Here is a 20,169-nt window from a genome sequence, read left to right as displayed (position 1 = left end):
CTTCTTAGTAACGAGGATTACAGGCCTGAGCCACCCGCACTCAGCTCAGTAGGCCTCTTTTACCTGCCACCCACACTTGAGACTACTGCAGTACCAAAACCCGTAGAAAACTCACCACCTAACATAAAGGAATACCGACGCCTCACTCGCGAGAACTTGGCTGATACACGCTGACATCCACCCTGAAAGGTGAGCGCAACCACAGCACTTCCCAAGAACGGTGGGCGGCTCCCGGAGCCCCCAGCAGGGGCGGTGGGCGTGGCTCCCGGGCCCCGCCCCCTGGGTCTTCTCCGCCTGCGCGACGGAAGCCGTGGAACAGAGCTGCTACATCCGGGCGACTGGCAGCCTCCGGTTGTTTTCTTGGCTGAAGTGGGGGAAAGTGAGGCGAGCCCGGCTGCCGCGACCGTGGGTCCGGATCTACTGCACCGGCCCGGCCGCACGTAAGTGGCCGCGGTGGGGAGCGCTTGGACCCGGGGCTCTCCGGCGGGTTGGCGACCGCGGCGCGGGCAGCTGCACGGGCGGGCTGGACCCTTCCTGACCACTTCCTACTGCCCGCCCGGGTCCCGCGGCGGGCGGGGAGAGCGCGACCCCGGCCCGGGCCGGCGGGGCCGGAGGCAGGCCACCCTGCCCTCACCCCGGGACCGCGCAGGATCCCGGAGCAGCTTCGCCCCTTTGGAGCTGAACCCGCGGTCCCGAGAGGGAGAGCAGCCGGGCGGTCCTCACCGCCGGCCCCCGCGCCCCGCCGGGCCCCCCCGCCCCCCGCCCCCCGCGCCCCGCCGGGCCCCGCGCCCCGCCCCGCCTGCCCCCCCGCGCCCCGCCGGCCCCCGCGCCCCGCCCCGCCGGCCCCCCTGCGCCCCGCCGGCCCCCCTGCGCCCCGCCGGCCCCCCTGCGCCCCGCCGGCCCCCCTGCGCCCCGCCGGCCCCCCGCACCCCGCCGAACCCCCGCGCCTCCCCCGCCGGCCCCCCCGCGCCCCGCCGGCCCCCCGCGCCCCGCCGGCCCCCCGCGCCCCGCCGAACCCCCGCGCCTCCCCCGCCCCGCCCCGCCGGCCCCCCCCCGTGCCCCGCCGGCCCCCCCGCGCCCCGCCGGCCCCCCGCGCCCCGCCGGCCCCCGCGCCCCGCCCCGCCGGCCCCCCTGCGCCCCGCCTGCCCCCCCGCGCCCCGCCGGCCCCCGCGCCCCGCCCCGCCGGCCCCCCTGCGCCCCGCCGGCCCCCCTGCGCCCCGCCGGCCCCCCTGCGCCCCGCCGGCCCCCCGCACCCCGCCGAACCCCCGCGCCTCCCCCGCCGGCCCCCCCGCGCCCCGCCGGCCCCCCGCGCCCCGCCGAACCCCCGCGCCTCCCCCGCCCCGCCCCGCCGGCCCCCCCCGTGCCCCGCCGGCCCCCCCGCGCCCCGCCGGCCCCCCGCGCCCCGCCGAACCCCCGCGCCTCCCCCGCCGGCCCCCCCGCGCCCCGCCGGCCCCCCGCGCCCCGCCCCGCCGGCCCCCCGCGCCCCGCCGAACCCCCGCGCCTCCCCCGCCCCGCCGGCCTCCCGCGCCCCGCCGGCCCCCCCGCGCCCCGCCGGCCCCCCCGCGCCCCGCCGAACCCCCGCGCCCCCCCCCCGCCCCGCCCCTCCCCGCCGGCCCCCGAGCTCTGCGAGGCCCCTTGGGCTGGAGGGTGGCAGCCGCCGTGCTGCGGAGGAACATGGATTCGGGCGGGGCCCGCCGTTTCTGTGCTCCCGGAGAATGGATTTTCCAAATTGAACTGGTCCAAAGGCACATTAATACTGATGATTGTCTTCATACAGTTTTTAAAGGAGGTTGAAAGTAGTCTTTTCGTTTTTTAAGGATGTCATGGTTTTTGGACAGCTGTAACTGCTAGCAATGAAATAGCTTTGTAGACAGACGCAGATGGTATGCATTGTCTAAGAGTGGATTTGTTCCTTTTTTTTTAAACAGGTCAGGCTATGTGGCTTGGCTGGACCCATCTTCCTGCCTCATCCTTTTGAATACCGGGATTATGAGCTTGCACCAGTGTGTCCAAAAACTTGTTCGATTGTTAGCAATTGATAATTCAGGCCGTGTGTGTGTGCATGTGTGATCCGAAATAGAGATGATACAGATGTTACTGCACCCCTCAGGTTGTAGGAATGTTGTTAAAGACAACTTAGTTGCTATGGTAATTTAAATAACAGTGAACTAGGGGCTGGGAAGATGGCTCAGTGGTAAAGCGCTTGCCTTGCATTCCTGAGGCCCTGGGTTCGATTCCTCAGCACCACATCAGCAAAATGAAAAAAGCCGGAAGTGGCGCTGTGGCTCAAGTGGTAGAGCATTAGCCTTGAGCTGAAGAGCTGAGGGACAGCGCCCAGGCCCAGAGTTCAGGCCCCACAACCTGACCCCCCCCCCAAAAAAATAACAGTGAACTATTTATCTTTGCTTTATTATTTATTTTTACTCTGAATGAGTATTGATCTTAGTACAGCTCTTTTGTGTTGGGGGGGGGTTAAAAACATCTGTTAGAATGAGAACTAGAGATATTAAAATAAGACTAGTGTTCTTGTTTTTTGTTTTTGTTTTCATTTGTCAGTTGTGGGTCTTGAACTCTGGGCCTGAGCATTGTCCCCAAGCTCTTCAGCTCAAGGGAAGTGCTCTACCAGTTGAGCCACAGTGCCACTTCTGGTTTTTGGGTGGTTAATTGGAGATAAGAGTCTCATGGACTTTCCTACCCAGGCTGGCTTTGAACCTGAACCTCAGATCTCAGCCTCCTGAGTAGCTAGGATTATAGGTGTCAGCTACTGGTGCCCGGCAAGACTGGTGTTCTTTACAGAGAAATAACACCAGAGGCTGGGAATCTTGGCACAGGCTTGTTAAATCCCAGCACTGGAGTAGCCAAGGCAGTAGGATGGAGCCAAACAGGGCTACATAGCAAGCCACTGTCTCAAAAGAGGACTGGAGGGGAAACACCAGAAGGCTAGTTTAAAGGAGGGAAAACTAAGGAAGTGAAAGGAAATTATGTGGAGGTGGTGGAGGCTGTGGGGTATGTGTGTTTTAATACCAGTACAGATGCTCGAACACAGCACAATGTGTGTGTGTGTGTGTGTGTGTGTGTGTGTGTGTGTGTAGTGTGTGTGTGTGTGTGTGTGTTTTGGTCAGCTGTGGGGCTGGACTCTGTGCTTGAGCTTGTTAACTCAAGGCAAGCACTCTACTACTTGAGCCACAAAGCCACTTCCAGTTTTCTGGTGGTTAATCTGTGATAAGAGTCTTATGGACTTTCTTTCCATCAGCTGGCTTTGAACCGAGATCCTTAGATCTCAGACTCCTGAGTAGCTTGGATTACAGGCCACCAGTGCCTGGCTTTTTTTTTTTTTTTTTTTTTTTAATGCCAGTCCTGGGGCTTTAATTTAGGGCTTGGGAGCCATCCCTTAGCTTTTTCACTCAAGCTGGTGTTCTGCTACTTGGGCTATAGCTCTACTTTCAGTTATTTGGTGGTTAGTTGAAGATAGAATCTCATAGACTTAACTCCCTGAGCTGACTTAGAACCTGATCCTCAGATCTCAGCTTCCTGAGCAGTTAAGTAGCTAAGATTATGCCTGCCTTTTTCTTTCCCCCTTCCCCCTTCCCCCCAGGACATTCTCACTTGGCTTTTTCTTTCAAGGCTGGAAGCCTGCCACTTTAGGTACACTTTCACTTCTGGTGTTTCATTTTCCTTTTCTTAACCTAAGTATGAAGAAACATGCTTGTGATAAAATGTATACATTTTAGGATAAGTACTTTTCCTCTAAGTCTGTGTTTCTAACTTAGAGGCAGAGTATATCACCTCTTCTCTGTTAGTGCTCCTGGACTAGAAATACCAAAACCAAATAATAACTTAGTCTGGAATTGAAATGATGGTGAAGAGCTTTTGTGGATCAATAATCATTTCACTCAGTTATTTGAAGAACCACTTTAATAAAGCACTTGGCAATATTAAAGATGACAGCTTTTAAAAGTCAACCCATAGTTGATTTTTTTTCAATATTAGATACCCACTTTTCCTAATATTATGTAAATATATCAAGACCATCTCTTAAATTAAGAAACTTCATAAGAATCCAAATTTGGTTTTCTGGAATTACAATGTAGCAGATTCATCAAAAACTAGATCAGTATTCTGAGCTAGTTGGTGGCAACAAAACAAATCATTTGCATCTTCACTTGTATTAAATTATACCTGTACTGTTATTTTCCAGGAACTTGCTTCACAGCAAGTAAACAGAAGTTTCTGGCTTGATTTGGCTGTGCTTGTTTTATCTTGAAGTGATCCTAAAGCATGTCTGGATTTCTAGAAGGTTGGCGGTGCTCAGAATGCATTGACTGGGGGGAAAAGCGGAACACCATTGCTTCCATTGCTGCGGGGGTTCTGGTAAGTGTCGCCCTTCCTTTGGGGCTTCCTTATTTTGCCATGTCTTTTATATGCTTTGAATTCTGTATGATTTTTTAAAAAAATATATTGTTTCTCTTTTCTTTTTAACTACTGAGATTATTTTAGTAAATTTTTTTTTTTTTTTTTTTGGTCCAGTCATGGGGCCTGAACTCTGGGCCTGGGCGCTGTCCCTCAGCTCTTCAGCTCAAGGTTAGCGCTCTATCACTTGAGCCACAGCACTACTTCCGGCTTTTTTCTTTTTGCTTATGTGGTGCTGAGGAATTGAACCCAGGGCCTCATGCATGCAAGGCAAGCGCTCTACCACTGAGCCACTTTCCCAGCCCCTAAATTGATGAGTTTTTTTTTTTCTTTTTGCTTATGTGGTGCTGAGGAATCGAACCCAGGGCCTCATGCATGCAAGGCAAACGCTCTACCACTGAGCCACCTTCCCAGCCCCTAGTAAATGTTTTGTTCATGGGGAGTTCTGTTCACCTTTTGAAATTTGGCAGATTTAGTAGGCTAGTAACTGATGGTTAAAAAAATGGCATAATAGGGCTGAGAATGTGGCTTAGTGGTAGAATGCTTACCTAGCATGCATGAAGCCCAAGGTTCAATTCCTCAGTACCAAATAAACAGAAAAAGCCGGTAGTGGTGCTGTGGCTCAAGTGGTAGAGTGCTAGCCTTAAGCAAAAGAAGCTCAAGAACAGTGCTCAGACCCTGAGTTCAAGCCCAGGACTGTCAAAAAAAAAAAGGCATAATATAGGATTTTATGTATTTGCTTATGATATGGATTATCTTAATTATTACAATAATAATCCAAGATTGAAAAAAATAACAGATATAATTGCTTTTCTCTGTAATCCTAAATTACCTTTCTTCTTGATCTCATGAGAAAAATAGCAGGAAGGTCAGTACATTGCTCAGTAGTAATTTACAAACTGGATACTAGTGGCTCACACCTGTAATCTTAGCTACTCAAGAGTCTGAGCTGCGGGGCTAGGAAGGTGGCTCATTTGTAGAGCGATTGCCTTGCATGCCTGAGGCCCTGGGTTTGATTCCTCAGCACCACATAAGCAAAAAGAAAAAAGCCTGAAGTGGCACTGTGGCTCAAGTGGTAGAGCACTAGCCTTGAGCTGAAGAGCTGAGGGACAACGGCCAGGCCTAGAGTTCAGGCCCACGATTGGACCCCCCCCCCCAAAAAAAAAAAAAAAAAAAGAGTCTGAGCTTCAATAGCAGTCTAGGCTAATAAATAGACCCTATCTCAAAAATGAATGAATTGAAGTAAAATCATTCTTGAAGCGATCAAAACTCTGCAGTGTAATTCATCAAAAGAAAAGAAAAAAACAGAACTACAGAGCTGTTCCTTCCTTCCTTCTTTTCTTTTCTTTAGTGAGTCATGGGACCTGAACTCTAGGCCTGGGTACTGTCCCTTAGCTCTTCAGCTCAGGACTAGTGCTTTGCCACTTGAGTCACAGCACTACTTCTGGCTTTTTCTGCTTATGTGGTACTGAGGAATCAAACCCAGGGCCTCATGCGTGCAAGGCAAGCACTCTACTACTGAGCCACCTTCCCAGCCCCCTCTTTCTCCTCTCCTCTTTTTTCTTTTCTTTTCTTTTTTCTTTTCTTTCTTTTTCCCCTCCCTCCCTCCTTCCCTCCCTCCCTCCCTCCCTCCCTCCCTCCCTCCCTCCCTCCCTCCCTCCCTCCCTCCCTCCCTCCCTCCTTTCTGTTGGCCGTGGGGCTTGAACTCAGGACCTGGATGCTTACCCTGAGCTTTTTTGCTCAAGATTAGCACTCTTTCAGTTTGAAGCACAATGCCATTTCCGGGTTTTTTTGGTAGTTAATTGGTTATAAGAGACTCACGGACTTTCCTGCCTGGACTGGCTTCAAACTATGATTCTCAGATTGTAGCCCCCTAAGAAGCTAGAATTACAGGCATGAGCCACCAGTGCCAAGTTCAGAGCTGTTACTTTTTAGCACCCAAAACATAAGCTACAATTCTCCCAATGACAGACAGGAGCTGTATATCCTTATAACCCCAACCCTGGTGAGACTTAAGGAGAAGGATGGAGTTTCTTTTTTCTTTCTTTTTTTTTTTTTTGAGTTTATTTTCTATGGAAATATTTATTTTTATTCTTTTTAACATTATTATTATTATTATTATTATTGTTATTTTGTTTTGTTTTTTCTTCTGCCGGTCGTGAGGCCTGAACTCTGGGCCTGGGCGCTGTCCCTCAGCTCTTCAGCTCAAGGCTAGCGCTCTAGCATTTGAGCCACAGCGCCACTTACGGCTTTTTCTGCTTATGTGGTGCTGAGGAATTGAACCCAGGGCCTCATGCATGCAAGGCAAGCGCTCTACCACTGAGCCACCTTCCCAGCCCCTATTTTTAAGTAATTATACAAAGAAGTTCCCATTCTACAAAACAGTATATGAATACAAGGTGTCTGACAACATTGTTACTCATGGTTCCTAACCCAGAGAAGGATGGAGTTTGAGTCCAGCCTGGACTGTCTCCAAAAACCAAAGAAAGGGAAGTAGGATTATGGCTCAAATGGTAGAGTGTCAGCATTGAATGAAAAAGCTAAGGGACAGCACCCTGGCCCTGAGTTCAAGCTTCAGTACTAACATTAAAAACAAGCAAAAACTGGGAATGTGGCTTAGTGGTAGAATGCTTACCTTACATGCATGAAGCCCTGGGTTCAATTCCTCAGTACCAAATAAACAGAAAAGGCTAGAAGTGGTGCTGTGGCTCAAGTGATAGAGTGCTAGTCTTGAACACAAAAAGGCTCAGGGACAGTGCACAGGCCCTGAGTTCAAGCCCCAGGATTGGCCAAAAAAAAAAAAAAAAAAAAAAGGTAGGGAAGAGTCTACCAATAATAAAGTTCCTTGTATTAATTTAAATAATTTTTTTCCCCTGTTTTTCAATGGTGTCTTTCTTGAGGCCTATGACAGCACTACAGAGGGCATTTTCTGTCAGAATTTCAGTCCTTTCCTATTTTTCTTTCTTTCTCTATGAGATACTATAACTTATTTTTAGTTCACAAATGAGATTCAAGACCTTATTATGATAATATAAAGTAATAGTTGAAGCAGGATTAAGGTACCTGGGATTTACTCAGCTAGTAAACCATGCAGAAATTTTGGGCATGAAACTGCTAAAACATGTGAGGAAGTTTTGAAATTCACTAGACGGGATCTCCTCACTTGGATGTCTTGCCTTTCAGTAACATAGGTCAATGCAATCATTTCTCATTGATATCACCTTTGTTTTAGTTTTTCACAGGTTGGTGGATCATAATAGATGCAGCTGTTAATTATCCCAACATGAAGGATTTCAACCACTCGTATCATGCCTGTGGTGTTATAGCCACCATAGCCTTCTTAATGTAAGTGTCATCCCTACCCCACCTACACACAGTCAAGTGCAAAAAGTGTTTTATGTACAGTTGGAAGACTAACTCTGGAAAATGATGTCAATGTATTGGACATGATTTTAATTCCTAGTGGTAGAGAATAGTGATGGTCCCATTTTCTAGAATTCCTCTCATCTTTCCTCTCTCACATCTTGTCTCCCAGCTTTCCTCGGCTGTCTTGTGATTTCTGTACTGTCAGAGTTAGAACTTCAAACAAAAATCATGTGCTTTCTCTAAGGAAGACATGGGAAACTTTTTTCTACCAAGGGCCTTGTAGATATTTATAATATCATTCTGAGCTGTGCAAAATTATCGCTACAAGTAGATGGCCTCAGGCAGCAAATGAGAAGTATGTGTTTATTCTGCCAGGTAGCAGACGATTTCATAGGCATATGGGCATTGTATTGCTTTCAGGCTAGAAGTTCCTTACCCCTATAGAAGGGATTCCGTGTGTGTGTGTGTGTGTGTGTGTGTGTGTGTGTGTGTGTGTGTGTATGTGTGTGTGTGTGTGTGTGTGTGTGTGTGTGTGTGTGTGTGTGTGTCTGTGTGTGTGTGTGTGTGTGTGTCTGTGTGTGTGTGTGTGTGTGTGTGTGTTGTGTGTGTGTGTGTATGTGTGTGTGTGTTTTACTGGGTATTGAACGCAGGGCCTCCTGCCTATAGGCAAGTGCTGTACCACTTGAGCTGTGCCCCCAGTTCTGAATTATTCATTCTTCTAACATATTTCTTTTTCTTTCTTTCTTTTTTTTTTTTGGTCCAGTCGTGGGCCTGAACTCTGGGCCTGGGCGCTGTTCCTCAGCTCTTCAGCTCAAGGCTAGCACTCTACCACTTGAGCCACAGAGCCACTTCCGGCTTTTTTTCTTTTTGCTTATGTGGTGCTGAGGAATCAAACCCAGGGCCTCATGCATGCAAGGCAAGCACTCTACCACTGAGCCACCTTCCCAGGCCCCCAACATATTTCTTAAGTTTTTGTATTCTAGGCTCTATTCTAAGTTCATGAGACCCATGCAATTGTGGGATTTCTATTCTAGTGAGAGATGGAGACAGTGAATGAAGAATCAGATTTGTAGTGAGTTAAGAAAGGAAGCCACGAAGCCGGGTGCCGGTGGCTCACGCCTGTAATCCTAGCTACTCAGGAGGCTGAGATCTGAGGATTGTGGTTCAAAGCCAGCCTGGGCAGGAAAGTCCATGAGACGCTTATCTCCAATAAACCACTAGAAAACACACACACACACACACACACACACACACACACGCACGCACGCACGCACGCACGCATGCAGGCGCGTGCACGCGAACAAGGAGAAACACTTTGCCATAACCCTGTAAACTCTGAAAGGATTTAATAATAAGCCAGCATATAGCTTCACATCTCTAAATAAATAAAATTTATTTGTTAGTTTTTTTTTTTTGTCAGTCACGAGGCTTGAATTCAGAGCTTGGCACCATCCCTGAGCTCTTTTGCTCAAGGCTAGCACTCTACCACTTTGATCCACAGCATCACTTCCGGTTTTTTGGTGGTTAATTGGAGATAAGAGTCTCATGGACTTTCCTGCCCAGGATGGCTTTGAATTGTGATGCTCCGATCTCAGTCTTCTGAGTAGCTAGGGTTATTGATTGATGTGAGCCACTGGCACCTGGCTAATTAAATTACTTTTCATTTAGCTATTACTGGGGCTTCAACTAAGGACTTCTCAATTAACTTTTCTTGCTCAAGTCTAGCATTTGAGCCACATCTCCGCTTTCAGCTTCTTGCTGGTTAATTGGAGAGAAGAGTCTCAAGGATTTGTCTTTGTGGGCTACCTTTCTACATCCATCCTCAGCCTCCTGAGTAGCTAGGATTATAGGCATGCACCATCTGCTCCCTACAGGCACAGCTTTAGAGAAAGTCCCATTAAAGGGACCTACTCAAGGTCATGCAATCGATTTCTTAAGACTCATGACTAGAGAATCTAGCTGACTACAGCTAGAAATTTAATGTCATGTACAGGAGCTTCTTGGTATCAGAGACCCTGATTTTTTTTGTTTTATTCACACAGGATTAATGCAGTATCAAATGGACAAGTCCGGGGTGATAGTTACAGTGAAGGCTGTCTTGGCCAAACAGGTGAGTAGGTACAAACATCTTACTACTCGTGCTTTCTTTTTTCTTTTCTTTTTTTTTTTTTTTGGGGGGGGGTTTGCTGCTACTGAGACTTGAATTCACAGTACTCTCCCTAGCTTTTTCACTCAAGTCTGACACTCTACCACTTAAGCCACAACCCTTGCCATTTTTTTTCAGTTATTTTTCAGATAGTTATTTATGCTTCCTGCTGGATGACAAATGTACAATATTATATGCAGCTTTTTATTGGTTGATAAGGCCTCACAAACTTTTTGAGAGGGCTGGACTTGAACTGAGATCTTCTGATCTCAGCCTCCTAAAAACTAGGATTACAGGCATAAGACATTGCATCTGACGTTGTTGTTTTTAATATGGTACAATACATGTAACATAAAATTTACCATCGTAACCACTCTGATATGCCATTCAGTATTAATTAGTAAGATTGTATTAAAGGGGCAGGGAAGGTGGCTCAGTGGTAGAGCGCTTGCCTTGCATGCATGAGGCCCTGGGTTTGATTCCTCAGCACCACAAAAGCAGTAAAAGTGGTACTGTGGCTCAAGTGGTAGAGTGCTAGCCTTAAGCTGAAGAGCTGAGGATCAGTGCCCAGGCCCAGAATTCAGGCTCCACAACCACAAAAAAAAGACTGTGTTAAGTACATTCACAATGTGGTGGTCAAGTCTCCAGAATTCTTTGACCTCACAAAGCCGATTAAATCATGGTTCTGCATTTCAGTGTTTGGCTGATAAAGGCCTTTCTTGCTCATCTGTGGGACTCTAAGCCCCTAGACTCCATGACTGTGTGCCCAAGGTGGGCACAATACAGGGCAGAGGGCACAACTTCCTTCAGTTGAAATGATGACCCTCAATATTCCATTCATATAAAAGTAAACCCAGGTAGGCAAATATCATATGCCTTTTTTGTGTGTGTATGTGCCAGTACTGAGGCTTCAACGTGAGGCCTTACCCCCTTCCTTAGTGTTTTTGCTCAAGGCTGGTCCTGTACTACTTGAGCCTCCACATCTGGTGTTTTGGTGGTTTATTGGAGACAAGAGTCTCTCTTCAAATCTCTGTCCTCAGTTCTTAGCCTCTGGAGTAGCTAGGATTATAGGGTTCAGCCAGTGGTACCCAGCCTTTTCTTTTAGAAATGAAAAAGGTTCTGGGTGCTAGTGGCTCACACCTGTAATCCTAACTGCTCCAGAGGCTAAGATCTGAGGATCAGGATTCAAAACCAGTGTAGGTAGACAATTCTGTAAGACTTTCTTTTCTGTCATGGGTTTAAAAACACAGGTCTGGGCACTCTCCCTGTGCTTTCGTGTTCAAAGCTAGTGCTCTATCACTTGAGCCTCAGCTCTTTTTCTGGCTTTTTGGTGTTTAAATTGGACATGAGTCTCACAGACTTTCTTGGTTAGACTGGCCTTGACTCATGATCTTCAGATCTCAATCTCCTGAATAGCTAGGATTACAGGCATGAGCCACCAACATCCAGCCCTGTGAGATTCTTACCTCTAGTTAACTATTAAAAAGCTGGAAGTGGACATAAGCTTAAGTGGTAGAGTACCAGCCTTGAGTAAAAAAGCGAAGCAAGAGTGAGAGGTCCCCACACTGACAGGAGCAAATACTGTTTTGTCATAATCCTGTAAACTCTGAAAGAAAGGATGTAATAATAAGCCAGTGGTAGTAGAGCTAGGACTAGAATATAACTTCACATCTGTAAATTAATGACATTTTGTTAGCTATCACAGCTTTGAGCATCTTAAGCTAACTATGTATTTTTATTATCACATCTGTGAATAACTGTGTGTGTGCACGTGTGCATGCAGGTCCTTAGGCTTGAACTCAGGTCGGCACTGTTCCTTAGCTTTTTTGCTCATGGCTAGCATTCTACCACTTATGCCTCAGGTCCACTATTTTAGCTTTTTTTTTTTTTTTTGGTAGTTTATTGAAGTCTCCTCATAGATATTCTGCCTTACCTGGCTTCAAACCATGATCCTCAGATCTCAGATTCCAGAGTAGCTAGGATTCACACGTGTGAGCCATTAGTGACATCATGACTTGCTTTTTTCTTTTTGCTTATGTGGTGCTGAGGAATTGAACCCAGGGCCTCAGGCATGCAAGGCAAGCACTCTACCACTGAGCCACCTTCCCAGCCCCATGACTTCAGTTTTTAAAACAATTTTTCAAAAGTATTATGTAAGAGTGATTTAAAAGTTGATTGTCAGGGCTGAGAAGGTAGCTCAGTTGTAGAGTGCTTGCCTAGCATGCATGAGGCCCTGAGTTCGATTCCTCAGCACCACATAAGCAGAAAAAGCCAGAAGTGGCACTATGGCTCAAGTGGTAGAGTGCTAGCCTTGATCTGAAGAGCTGAAGGACAGCGCCTAGGCCCAGAGTTCAAGCCCCATGACCGGCAAAAAAAAAAGTTGATTGTCTATGTACTTCACCTTCATAAATAACAAAAATTGTTTCAGTTGATTGTCCAATCACACAGACTGAATAAATGTATGTATGCACTTAGAATAAAGTACACATACAAGCATACAGACTAAGGCAGAAGAAAAAGTCCATCTCCACTGATGGCAGAACTTTAGCACATCTCCCACTGGTCTCATTTGAGACTTTAGTGTTTTTCTGCTTGGCTTTTATTCTTTGGAAATTGAGTTCCATGGACTATTGCCATATGAGAATCGAGTCTGGTAAATTGTTCTTTCTTTTCAGGTGCTCGCATCTGGCTGTTCATTGGTTTCATGTTGGCCTTTGGATCTCTGATTGCATCTATGTGGATTCTCTTTGGAGGTTATGTTGCAAAGGGTAAGGGAAAATACTGGTTATATTTATTTTAGTGGAATATAGGGATTTGTCTTTAAAGTTTGCCAGTTGTTATTATTTTGCTTTTGTGTGTGTGTTTGTGAGTGGTAGGGCCTCAACTCAGGGCCTGAGTTGCTTTTGCTCGAGGCTAGTGCTCTGCCACTTGAGCCACAGTGCCACTTCTGGCTTTTTTTGAGTAGTATAGTGTATTAGAGATAAGAGTCTTACAAACTTTGTTGCCTGGAGAAGCTTTGAACTGTGATTGTCAGATCTCAGCCTCCTGTGTAGCTAGGATTACAGGTATGAGCCACCAGCACCCAGCTTTGTTGTTTTTTCATACAGATAGGCCACTACTAGCCAGCCCCTTCTCCCCAACAGTGTTTGGTTCTGTTGTTTTATAGGCTTTTGGCATTCCTTTCTTCTTCTATTTTTCCTTCCTATCTGTAGCCTTGAAGGGCAGAGGTGAGGGAGTGGGGGAGGTGGAAATACAACTGAAAATATTGCTTCTCTTTTCCTTCTAAAAATCTCAGAAGCAGAATAAATTTGTTTTTTCCCCCAAGTTTTGACTTACAGAATAGCATCTATATTTGTGACACTTTCCTTCTTCTTTGTGTCCCAGTACCTGAGAGACAATTAAAAAAGGGGATTTGTTTTGGCTCCAGTTTCAGAGGTTTTAGTCCATGGTTGGTGGGCTCCATCTCATGCTAGGCCATGGTGAGGCAGAGAGCATCATGGCGGGAAAGGGAAGGAGCAGAGTTGTTCATCTCATGGTGGACAGGAAGCAGAGTGGAATAACAGGCAGGGTAGAGCTAAGAGAGACCCTTCAAAGGTACCCTTGAACCTGTTTCCCCCAAGCAGGTGCCACCTTTCACAATTCTACCACCTCCCAGTATATTTTGAATTTGTCACTGAATTCAGCCATTGATTAGCCAAGAGGCCTTATGAGCAGTCAGTAGTCTGTGCTAACTTCCTCATAGGCACACCCAGAGGTGTGCTTTACTAATCTCTCAAGTATCTCTCAAGTCAATGAAGTTGACAGTCAAAAGTAACTACCACATCATACATGCTAAGCTTTAACATCCTAGAGCTGAAGATTTTTTTTTTTTTGCCAGGCTAGGATTTGAACCAAAGGGCTTATATAATATGCTAAACAAGTATTCTACCGCCTAGCTACATCCCAGCCCATTGTTTTTTTTGTTGTTATTTTGTTTTGTTTTTTTGAGACAGGTTCTTGCTATGTGGTCTACTAGTCCAGGCTGGCCTAGAACTTGAGACCTTCCTTCTCCCCACTCTTTGCATGATGGGATTAAAGGCATACAGCCCAGCTTACAGTTGAAATTTATTAAGTTAAAACCATCTCTCCGGGGCTAGGAAGATGGCTCAGTGGTAGAGTGCTTGCCTTGCATGCCTGAGGCCCTGGGTTTGATTCCTCAGCACCACATAAGCAAAATGAAAAAAGCCGGAAGTGGCGCTGTGGCTCAAGTGGTAGAGCACTAGCCTTGAGCTGAAGAGCTGAGTGACAGCGCCCAGGCCCAGAGTTCAGGCCCCACGACCAGACCCAAAAAAAAATAAAATAAAACCATCTCTCCTTTTTTGTGTATATACTAACACTGGAGCTTAAACTAAGGTCTCTTGTTCTCACTGAGGTTTTGCTTTGCTCAGAGCTGGCACTCTACCACTTGAGCCATGCCTCTATTTCCAGATGTTTTGCTAATTATTTGGCGATAAGAGTCTGTAGGTTTCTCTGTTCTGACAGGCTCTGAACTGAGATTCTCAGATCTCAGCCTCCTGAGTAGCGAGGGTTGAAAGTAGGAGCCACCCATCCATACCCACTTCTCTCATCTTCTTAGAGAAAAGTTAATATTTAATTGCATCCACTATCTCAGGCCTGTCTCACATAAGCATAGGAAAAGGCATAGATTCCTGGCTAAAATTTCATCTTGAAGGACCTCAGAAAAATATGAAACCACTTAATGATGCCTACCTTGGCCTTGAACCACGATCCCCCACCATCTCCCAAGTAGCAGCGTTACAGGCTTGAGCCAAAGTGCCTTGGTTAGACTTGGAATTCTGATTCCTTACCAAGTGCTGGGATTTCAGGAGTGTAACACCATGCCTGGCTAATTGTTTTTTTTTTTAATGTTTTGTTTTTATATAATAAAATCCTGCCTTTTGTCCCTTCCCTTCTATACTATGTAGTAGTTAGTTTTTGTTAAATAATTTTTTACCTATGAGTTCCGTTTCAACATAGTAAGGGAGGTATTGAGTGTTGGCTCTGATGTGAGAGTCCTTGGTTGTAAAGAAGCCCCCAACTAAGCTCATGTGTACTTATCCAAACTCCCTCTTTATGGGGCTGCTGTCCAGGGCTAAGGTGGTTCCTGTGTGGCCAGCCCTGTTAGCCTGGGTCAGTATTGAGATGTGGTCATTTAGCTCATAGTTAGCACTCTTTTGAATAAAGTGTTACTTTTAGATTAAAATTAAGAATAGCCATTGGGTGGTAATGTCTACTTACTGCGGTGGTGAGGGCCTGAACCGGTCCAGGGTGGTGCTGGTCACACTCACACAGCTGCTCTGAGGTGAGAGGAGAGGACCACACTCTGTTCTCCGGCCTCTCTCGGCTTCTCATGGTGGAAGTTCTCATGGTGGAAATTCAGGCGACTCTCCTTCCCCCTTCTCTCTCTTCCCCGGCCCCAGCGCCAGATAGTCCTGGGGCCATCTCTCCTGCCTAGCTGAAGCCTACCCCGTCCTTCAGGAGTGTGGGCCTGTGGAAGGTGGCACCCTCTGGCCGCCTCTATCCAGTCCCTTAGCAGTGTGCCGTCCTGTCAGACCAGTCCACTGCCATGTCCTGCCTGCCTGCCTGCCTCTCCCATCTTGCTATAATCTGCTTTTAGCATAGCGGCTACGGGGAGGCTGTTAAAGTATGTCACCTGTTAAAGTATGTCACCTCGTGTCACCTTTCTGCTTAAAACTCTCCAGAGGCCTTTTATCTCACCTGGAATAAACGTCAGTGACATCCAGCCTGCCCCTTTCCTTCTCTAATCTGTACTCTGGTCTCAGTTTTGCACACAGCCTCACTATAGCAGCATATACCCACCTCAGGGACTTTGCACTTGCTGTTCTGCTGGTCCTGAGAGTTCTCCACCCTCATTCACTGTCAGTTTCCTGTGAGGTCTTCCTGGCCACGTGTCTAATGTTTGCTACACTTTCTATACCATCCTTCTTTGTTTTCTTTCCTTGCTTACTCTGCATTCTGGCTAGCTCCAATAGGGCAGACACCTTCTCTGTTTTAATTGTAGTGTGTCCTGCACACACTATACTGTATTAACCCACAGTGTGCCTCCCATAAATACTCCTTAGATGAACAAAGGGATCTGCCATCTGCTGAGCTAACGCTAAGCTCTGCCATTGGTATTACATCATCTCATACTCACCCCACCATAGTTAGAGAAAAATCAGTTGTGCTCGTTAGGAGAATTGACATTTGCTAGTATATTTAAAGCTAAATGTTTTGAGGTCCTAAGTTTCTAAATACTACAATTATTTTTGCAGAAAAAGAAATAGTGTATCCTGGCATTGCTGTGTTTTTCCAGAATGCCTTCATCTTCTTTGGGTAAGTTGGTTTTGTATTCTTCATCCTATATATATATATTTTAACAATAGCTTCTTTTATGTGCTGTACTATATTTAGTTGCTTAATTTACCCCTGTCTAATGTCCTTCCTGCATGTTATTTTCACAAAATAGGAAGAATGAGGTTGAGAAGGATATTTTTAATTCATGGATTGGTTTGTTACCAATCTTGAGCACATTAATTTTTAAAATTGCCATATCTCCTTCAGTGATAACTGTGATTCATACAGGCAAAGTTATGTAACACTGAGGATGCTGGTTCAGTGAGGATCTCTGAAGGTGGCTTTTAATGAAAGGGCCAGATTTTAAAACCAGCTTCCTTAAACCTTGCTTTCTCTCTAGCTTGTAATTCTTGATGTCCTTTGAACTTTCCAGTGAGGTTTGAGTTGTGGAGGAAAAGCTCTAGTAAGATCACAAGACCTCCACAGGTAATCTCTAATGCTTCTCTTTTCCTGGAAGCCGGCCCCTCCCCAGCCAAGCAAAGCCACTGATTCTCAGCTTTCCTCATCTCATCTCCTGAAGACATTTCTGAGGGCCAGGAATGGCTGTCTGCTGGTTTGAGTTGCTGGAAGTCTGAGGCTGGGAATTCAGGTTTTTTTTTGTGTGTGTGTAGGGGCCTAGAATTTCTTTTTTTGGTCTGTTATGACCCGGGCCTGGGTACTGTCGCTCAGCTCTTCAGCTCAAGGCAAGTACTCTACACTTGAGCCACAGCTCCACTTCTGGTTTTTCTGGTGGTTAATTGTAGATAAGAGTCTCAAGGACTTTGCTGCCCTGGGCTGGCTTTGAACCTCGATCCTCAGATCTCAGCCTCCTGAGTAGCTAGGATTACAGGCATGAGCCACCAATGCCTGGGTGGGGAGTTTTTTTGTTTTGCCAGTACTAGTAACCAGAGCTTTGTGCTTCCAAACACTCAGCCATTTGACCTACATTCCTAGCCCTATTTTTCTTAAAGGATGTGATCTGTTGTATATGGTCTCTATATTCCTCCAAAAGAAGCAATAAAAGCTTCTTGTATCTACTGGAGCCACTCTAGAAATTCTTTAGCTGCCCTTAGTGACAGTCTGCAGTTGGTATTCATTTGTTTATTCTCGTCCACCACTTCATTAGAATTGTTAACACTGTACTTGAAAAATATGAAATGAGCCAGGTACCAGTGGCTCATGCCCATAATCTTAGCTACTTAGAAGTCTGAGATCTGAGAATTACAGTTGGAAGCCAGCCTGGGCAAGAAAAGTCTGTGAGACTCTTGTATAAAAAAGCTGGAAGTAGCTGGGCGCTGGTGGCTCACGCCTGTAATCCTAGCTACTCAGGAGGCTGAGATCTGAGGATCGCGGTTCAAAGCCAGCCCGGGCAGGAGAGACCGTGAGACTCCTATCTCCAATAAACCACCAGAAAACCGGAAGTGGCGCTGTAGCTCAAGTGGTAGAGCGCTCGCCTTGAGCTGAAGAGCTGAGGGACAGCACCCAGGCCCAGAGTTCAAGCCCCACGGCCGACAAAAAAAAAAAAAAAAAAAAGCTGGAAGTAGCTGGGCGCTGATGGCTCACGCCTGTAATTCTGTCACCTCAGGACTGAGATCTGAGGTCTTGGTTCAAAGCCAGCTTGTTCAGGAACATCCATGAATGTCTCTTATTTGTGGTATTTTCTTACTTTCTTTCTTCCCCTTTTTTTTTTTTTTGAGGGGGGGTGGGCCTTGCTGGGATGTTAGGATTTCTTCTCAAGTGTAACACTGAAATTTTTGCTTCAAGTAGGACCAGACATCTTTGGAGTTTGAGCTGCCCATAATGGCGGCTGCCGGAAGGCAGTGTGACAGGGACAGAGGCAGCTGAGAGCCTCCAGGGTGGCACGGGGAGGGGACGAGCCGAGAGCACCTGCTTTAATCATTCTCCAGAAAGGACTAAGCAAGCGAGCCTTGACATGCTGCTTGGTTAGTTGGTCACAGGAGGGGAGGACTAAGAGAGGACCATTCCTGATGTGATACATCAAATGCTTTTCCAGCATTAACTTCACGCCTGTGGTGCTGAGGATCAAGCCAGGGCCTGGCTCGTGTGAAGCAGGTGCTCCACCACTGAGCTATGTCCACAGCCCCTCAAATGCTTCCCACACAACCCATTCATTATCCTTCTTAGCTGGTTCCCCACTGTTCTTAAAATCTCATGTACAGTTACTTCTTGGCTGGACTGGTCATGTGGTGTTTTTTGTTTTATCCACAGAGGGCTGGTGTTTAAGTTCGGCCGCACTGAAGACTTGTGGCAATGAGGACCTGGATATCTGGTGACGCAGTCTGGCACAGGGCTTTTTCCTGCTCACCGCAGTTTTTCTATTGCCATTTTCTAAACTGGTTCCTGAGTGTCGTCTCAGCTTAGGGATGCAATGCTAAATCATGACAGCTTCCTCTGTAAGCAGCAGCAGCACAGTCTATCCTGGGGTGCATCTGGTCAGCCTCAGTAATGCTAAAAGACCGTGCACACCAGTTGCCTGTCAACTTTTATCATGGTGTACTTTGTAAAAATAAAGGAAATTATGAAAGGAGTAGTGGCCCTGTTAGTGTGTTCATCCAATCTTTGCAGAGCTTTGCGTACCAAAAATTAAATACGTCCATTTAACAGGGCCTCTTCAGTGTCAGATGGTAAATATAAGCATTCCTTAGAAGTCTTTCTTATTCTCTGTATTCACTTTATTGGTTTAACCCAAAATCCTGTAAACTGTTCAACAAAAGTAGCATCTAAAGATTTTCCAAAGGGGGTGTGAACATGCCAGGAGAGAGAAGCTGGTAACCGGACCTTGCCTCCTCGTCTCATCTTTTCCTTTTTTTTTTTCCTTTTCTTTTTTAAAATCAGTGTATTAAGAAATATTCTTAGGAGCTGGGCGCTAGTGGCTCACGCCTGTAATCCTAGCTACTCAGGAGGCTGAGATCTGAGGATCATGGTTCAAAGCCAGCCCGGGCAGGAGAGACCGTGAGACTCCTCTCTCCAATAAACCACCAGAAAACCGGAAGTGGCGCTGTAGCTCAAGTGGTAGAGTGCTCGCCTTGAGCTGAAGAGCTGAGGGCCAGCGCCCAGGCCCAGAGTTCAGGCCCCACGACCGACCAAAAAAAAAAAAAAAAAGAAATATTCTTAGGAAGACATTTGATTTGTTATTTCAAAAAGTTATCCTAGTTAATCCTAGCTACTTAAGAGGATGAGATATAAGGATCATGGCTTGAAGCCAGCCTAGGCAGGAAAGTCCATGAAGCGTATCCCCAGTTAGTGAGCAAAAAGCTTGAATAGAGGTGTGGCTCAAGTGGTAGAGTGCCAGCCTTGAGTGAAAGAAAAAAAAAACCCGAGAGGCCCTGAATTCAAGTTCCAGTACTGGCTCATAATAAAAAGTTCTTTTTCATGCTGATCATTAAAAGCAATATAAGAGAACATGGAATTGCAAGGTTCTTTCTGTTGTATTTTGATTGATAGTCATTTTTGCAATGCTAGAATCAATTTTGTGAAGAAAAAAAAATCTCTTCTATGCTTCTTTTCAAAGACAGGTGGAGGGTTTTTTTTTTTTTAAGCCAGTTTTTTTCTGTTCATTTAGTGTGAGAGCCACTATTTTTGCCATCAGAAGCTACAATTTTCACTGTGTCCAGTTCAGTAAGTTGTTGCCTCTTTTTTTTTTTTTTTTTTGGGTCCGGTCGTGGGGCCTGAACTCTGGGCCTGGGCGCTGTCCCTCAGCTCTTCAGCTCAAGGCTAGCGCTCTACCACTTGAGCCACAGCGCCACTTCCGGCTTTTTCTTTTTGCTTACGTGGTGCTGAGGAATCAAACCCAGGGCCTTGAGCATGCAAGGCAAGCGCTCTACCACTGAGCCACCTTCCCAGCCCCTTTT

General features: G+C 46.7%; 1 protein-coding gene across 1 annotated transcript; it reads left to right on the top strand.

The window, feature by feature from the left end:
• Positions 1-304: 304 nt before the first annotated feature.
• Positions 305-18,845, top strand: Tmem50a (transmembrane protein 50A). Its single transcript, XM_070037608.1, has 7 exons — positions 305-440; positions 4,199-4,371; positions 7,643-7,755; positions 9,819-9,886; positions 12,598-12,690; positions 16,237-16,297; positions 18,527-18,845. Exons 2-7 carry the CDS (start codon positions 4,279-4,281, stop codon positions 18,570-18,572), a joined length of 474 nt encoding a protein of 157 aa, XP_069893709.1. The 5' UTR covers positions 305-440; positions 4,199-4,278; the 3' UTR covers positions 18,573-18,845.
• Positions 18,846-20,169: the final 1,324 nt, after the last annotated feature.

Source organism: Dipodomys merriami, unplaced genomic scaffold, assembly GCF_024711535.1.
Source record: "Dipodomys merriami isolate MVZ:Mamm:240054 unplaced genomic scaffold, mDipMer1.0.p SCAF_28, whole genome shotgun sequence".
Lineage (NCBI taxonomy): Eukaryota > Metazoa > Chordata > Mammalia > Rodentia > Heteromyidae > Dipodomys > Dipodomys merriami.
Note: the sequence above shows the minus strand (reverse complement) of the source record. Positions and strands in the feature narration are given on the sequence as shown.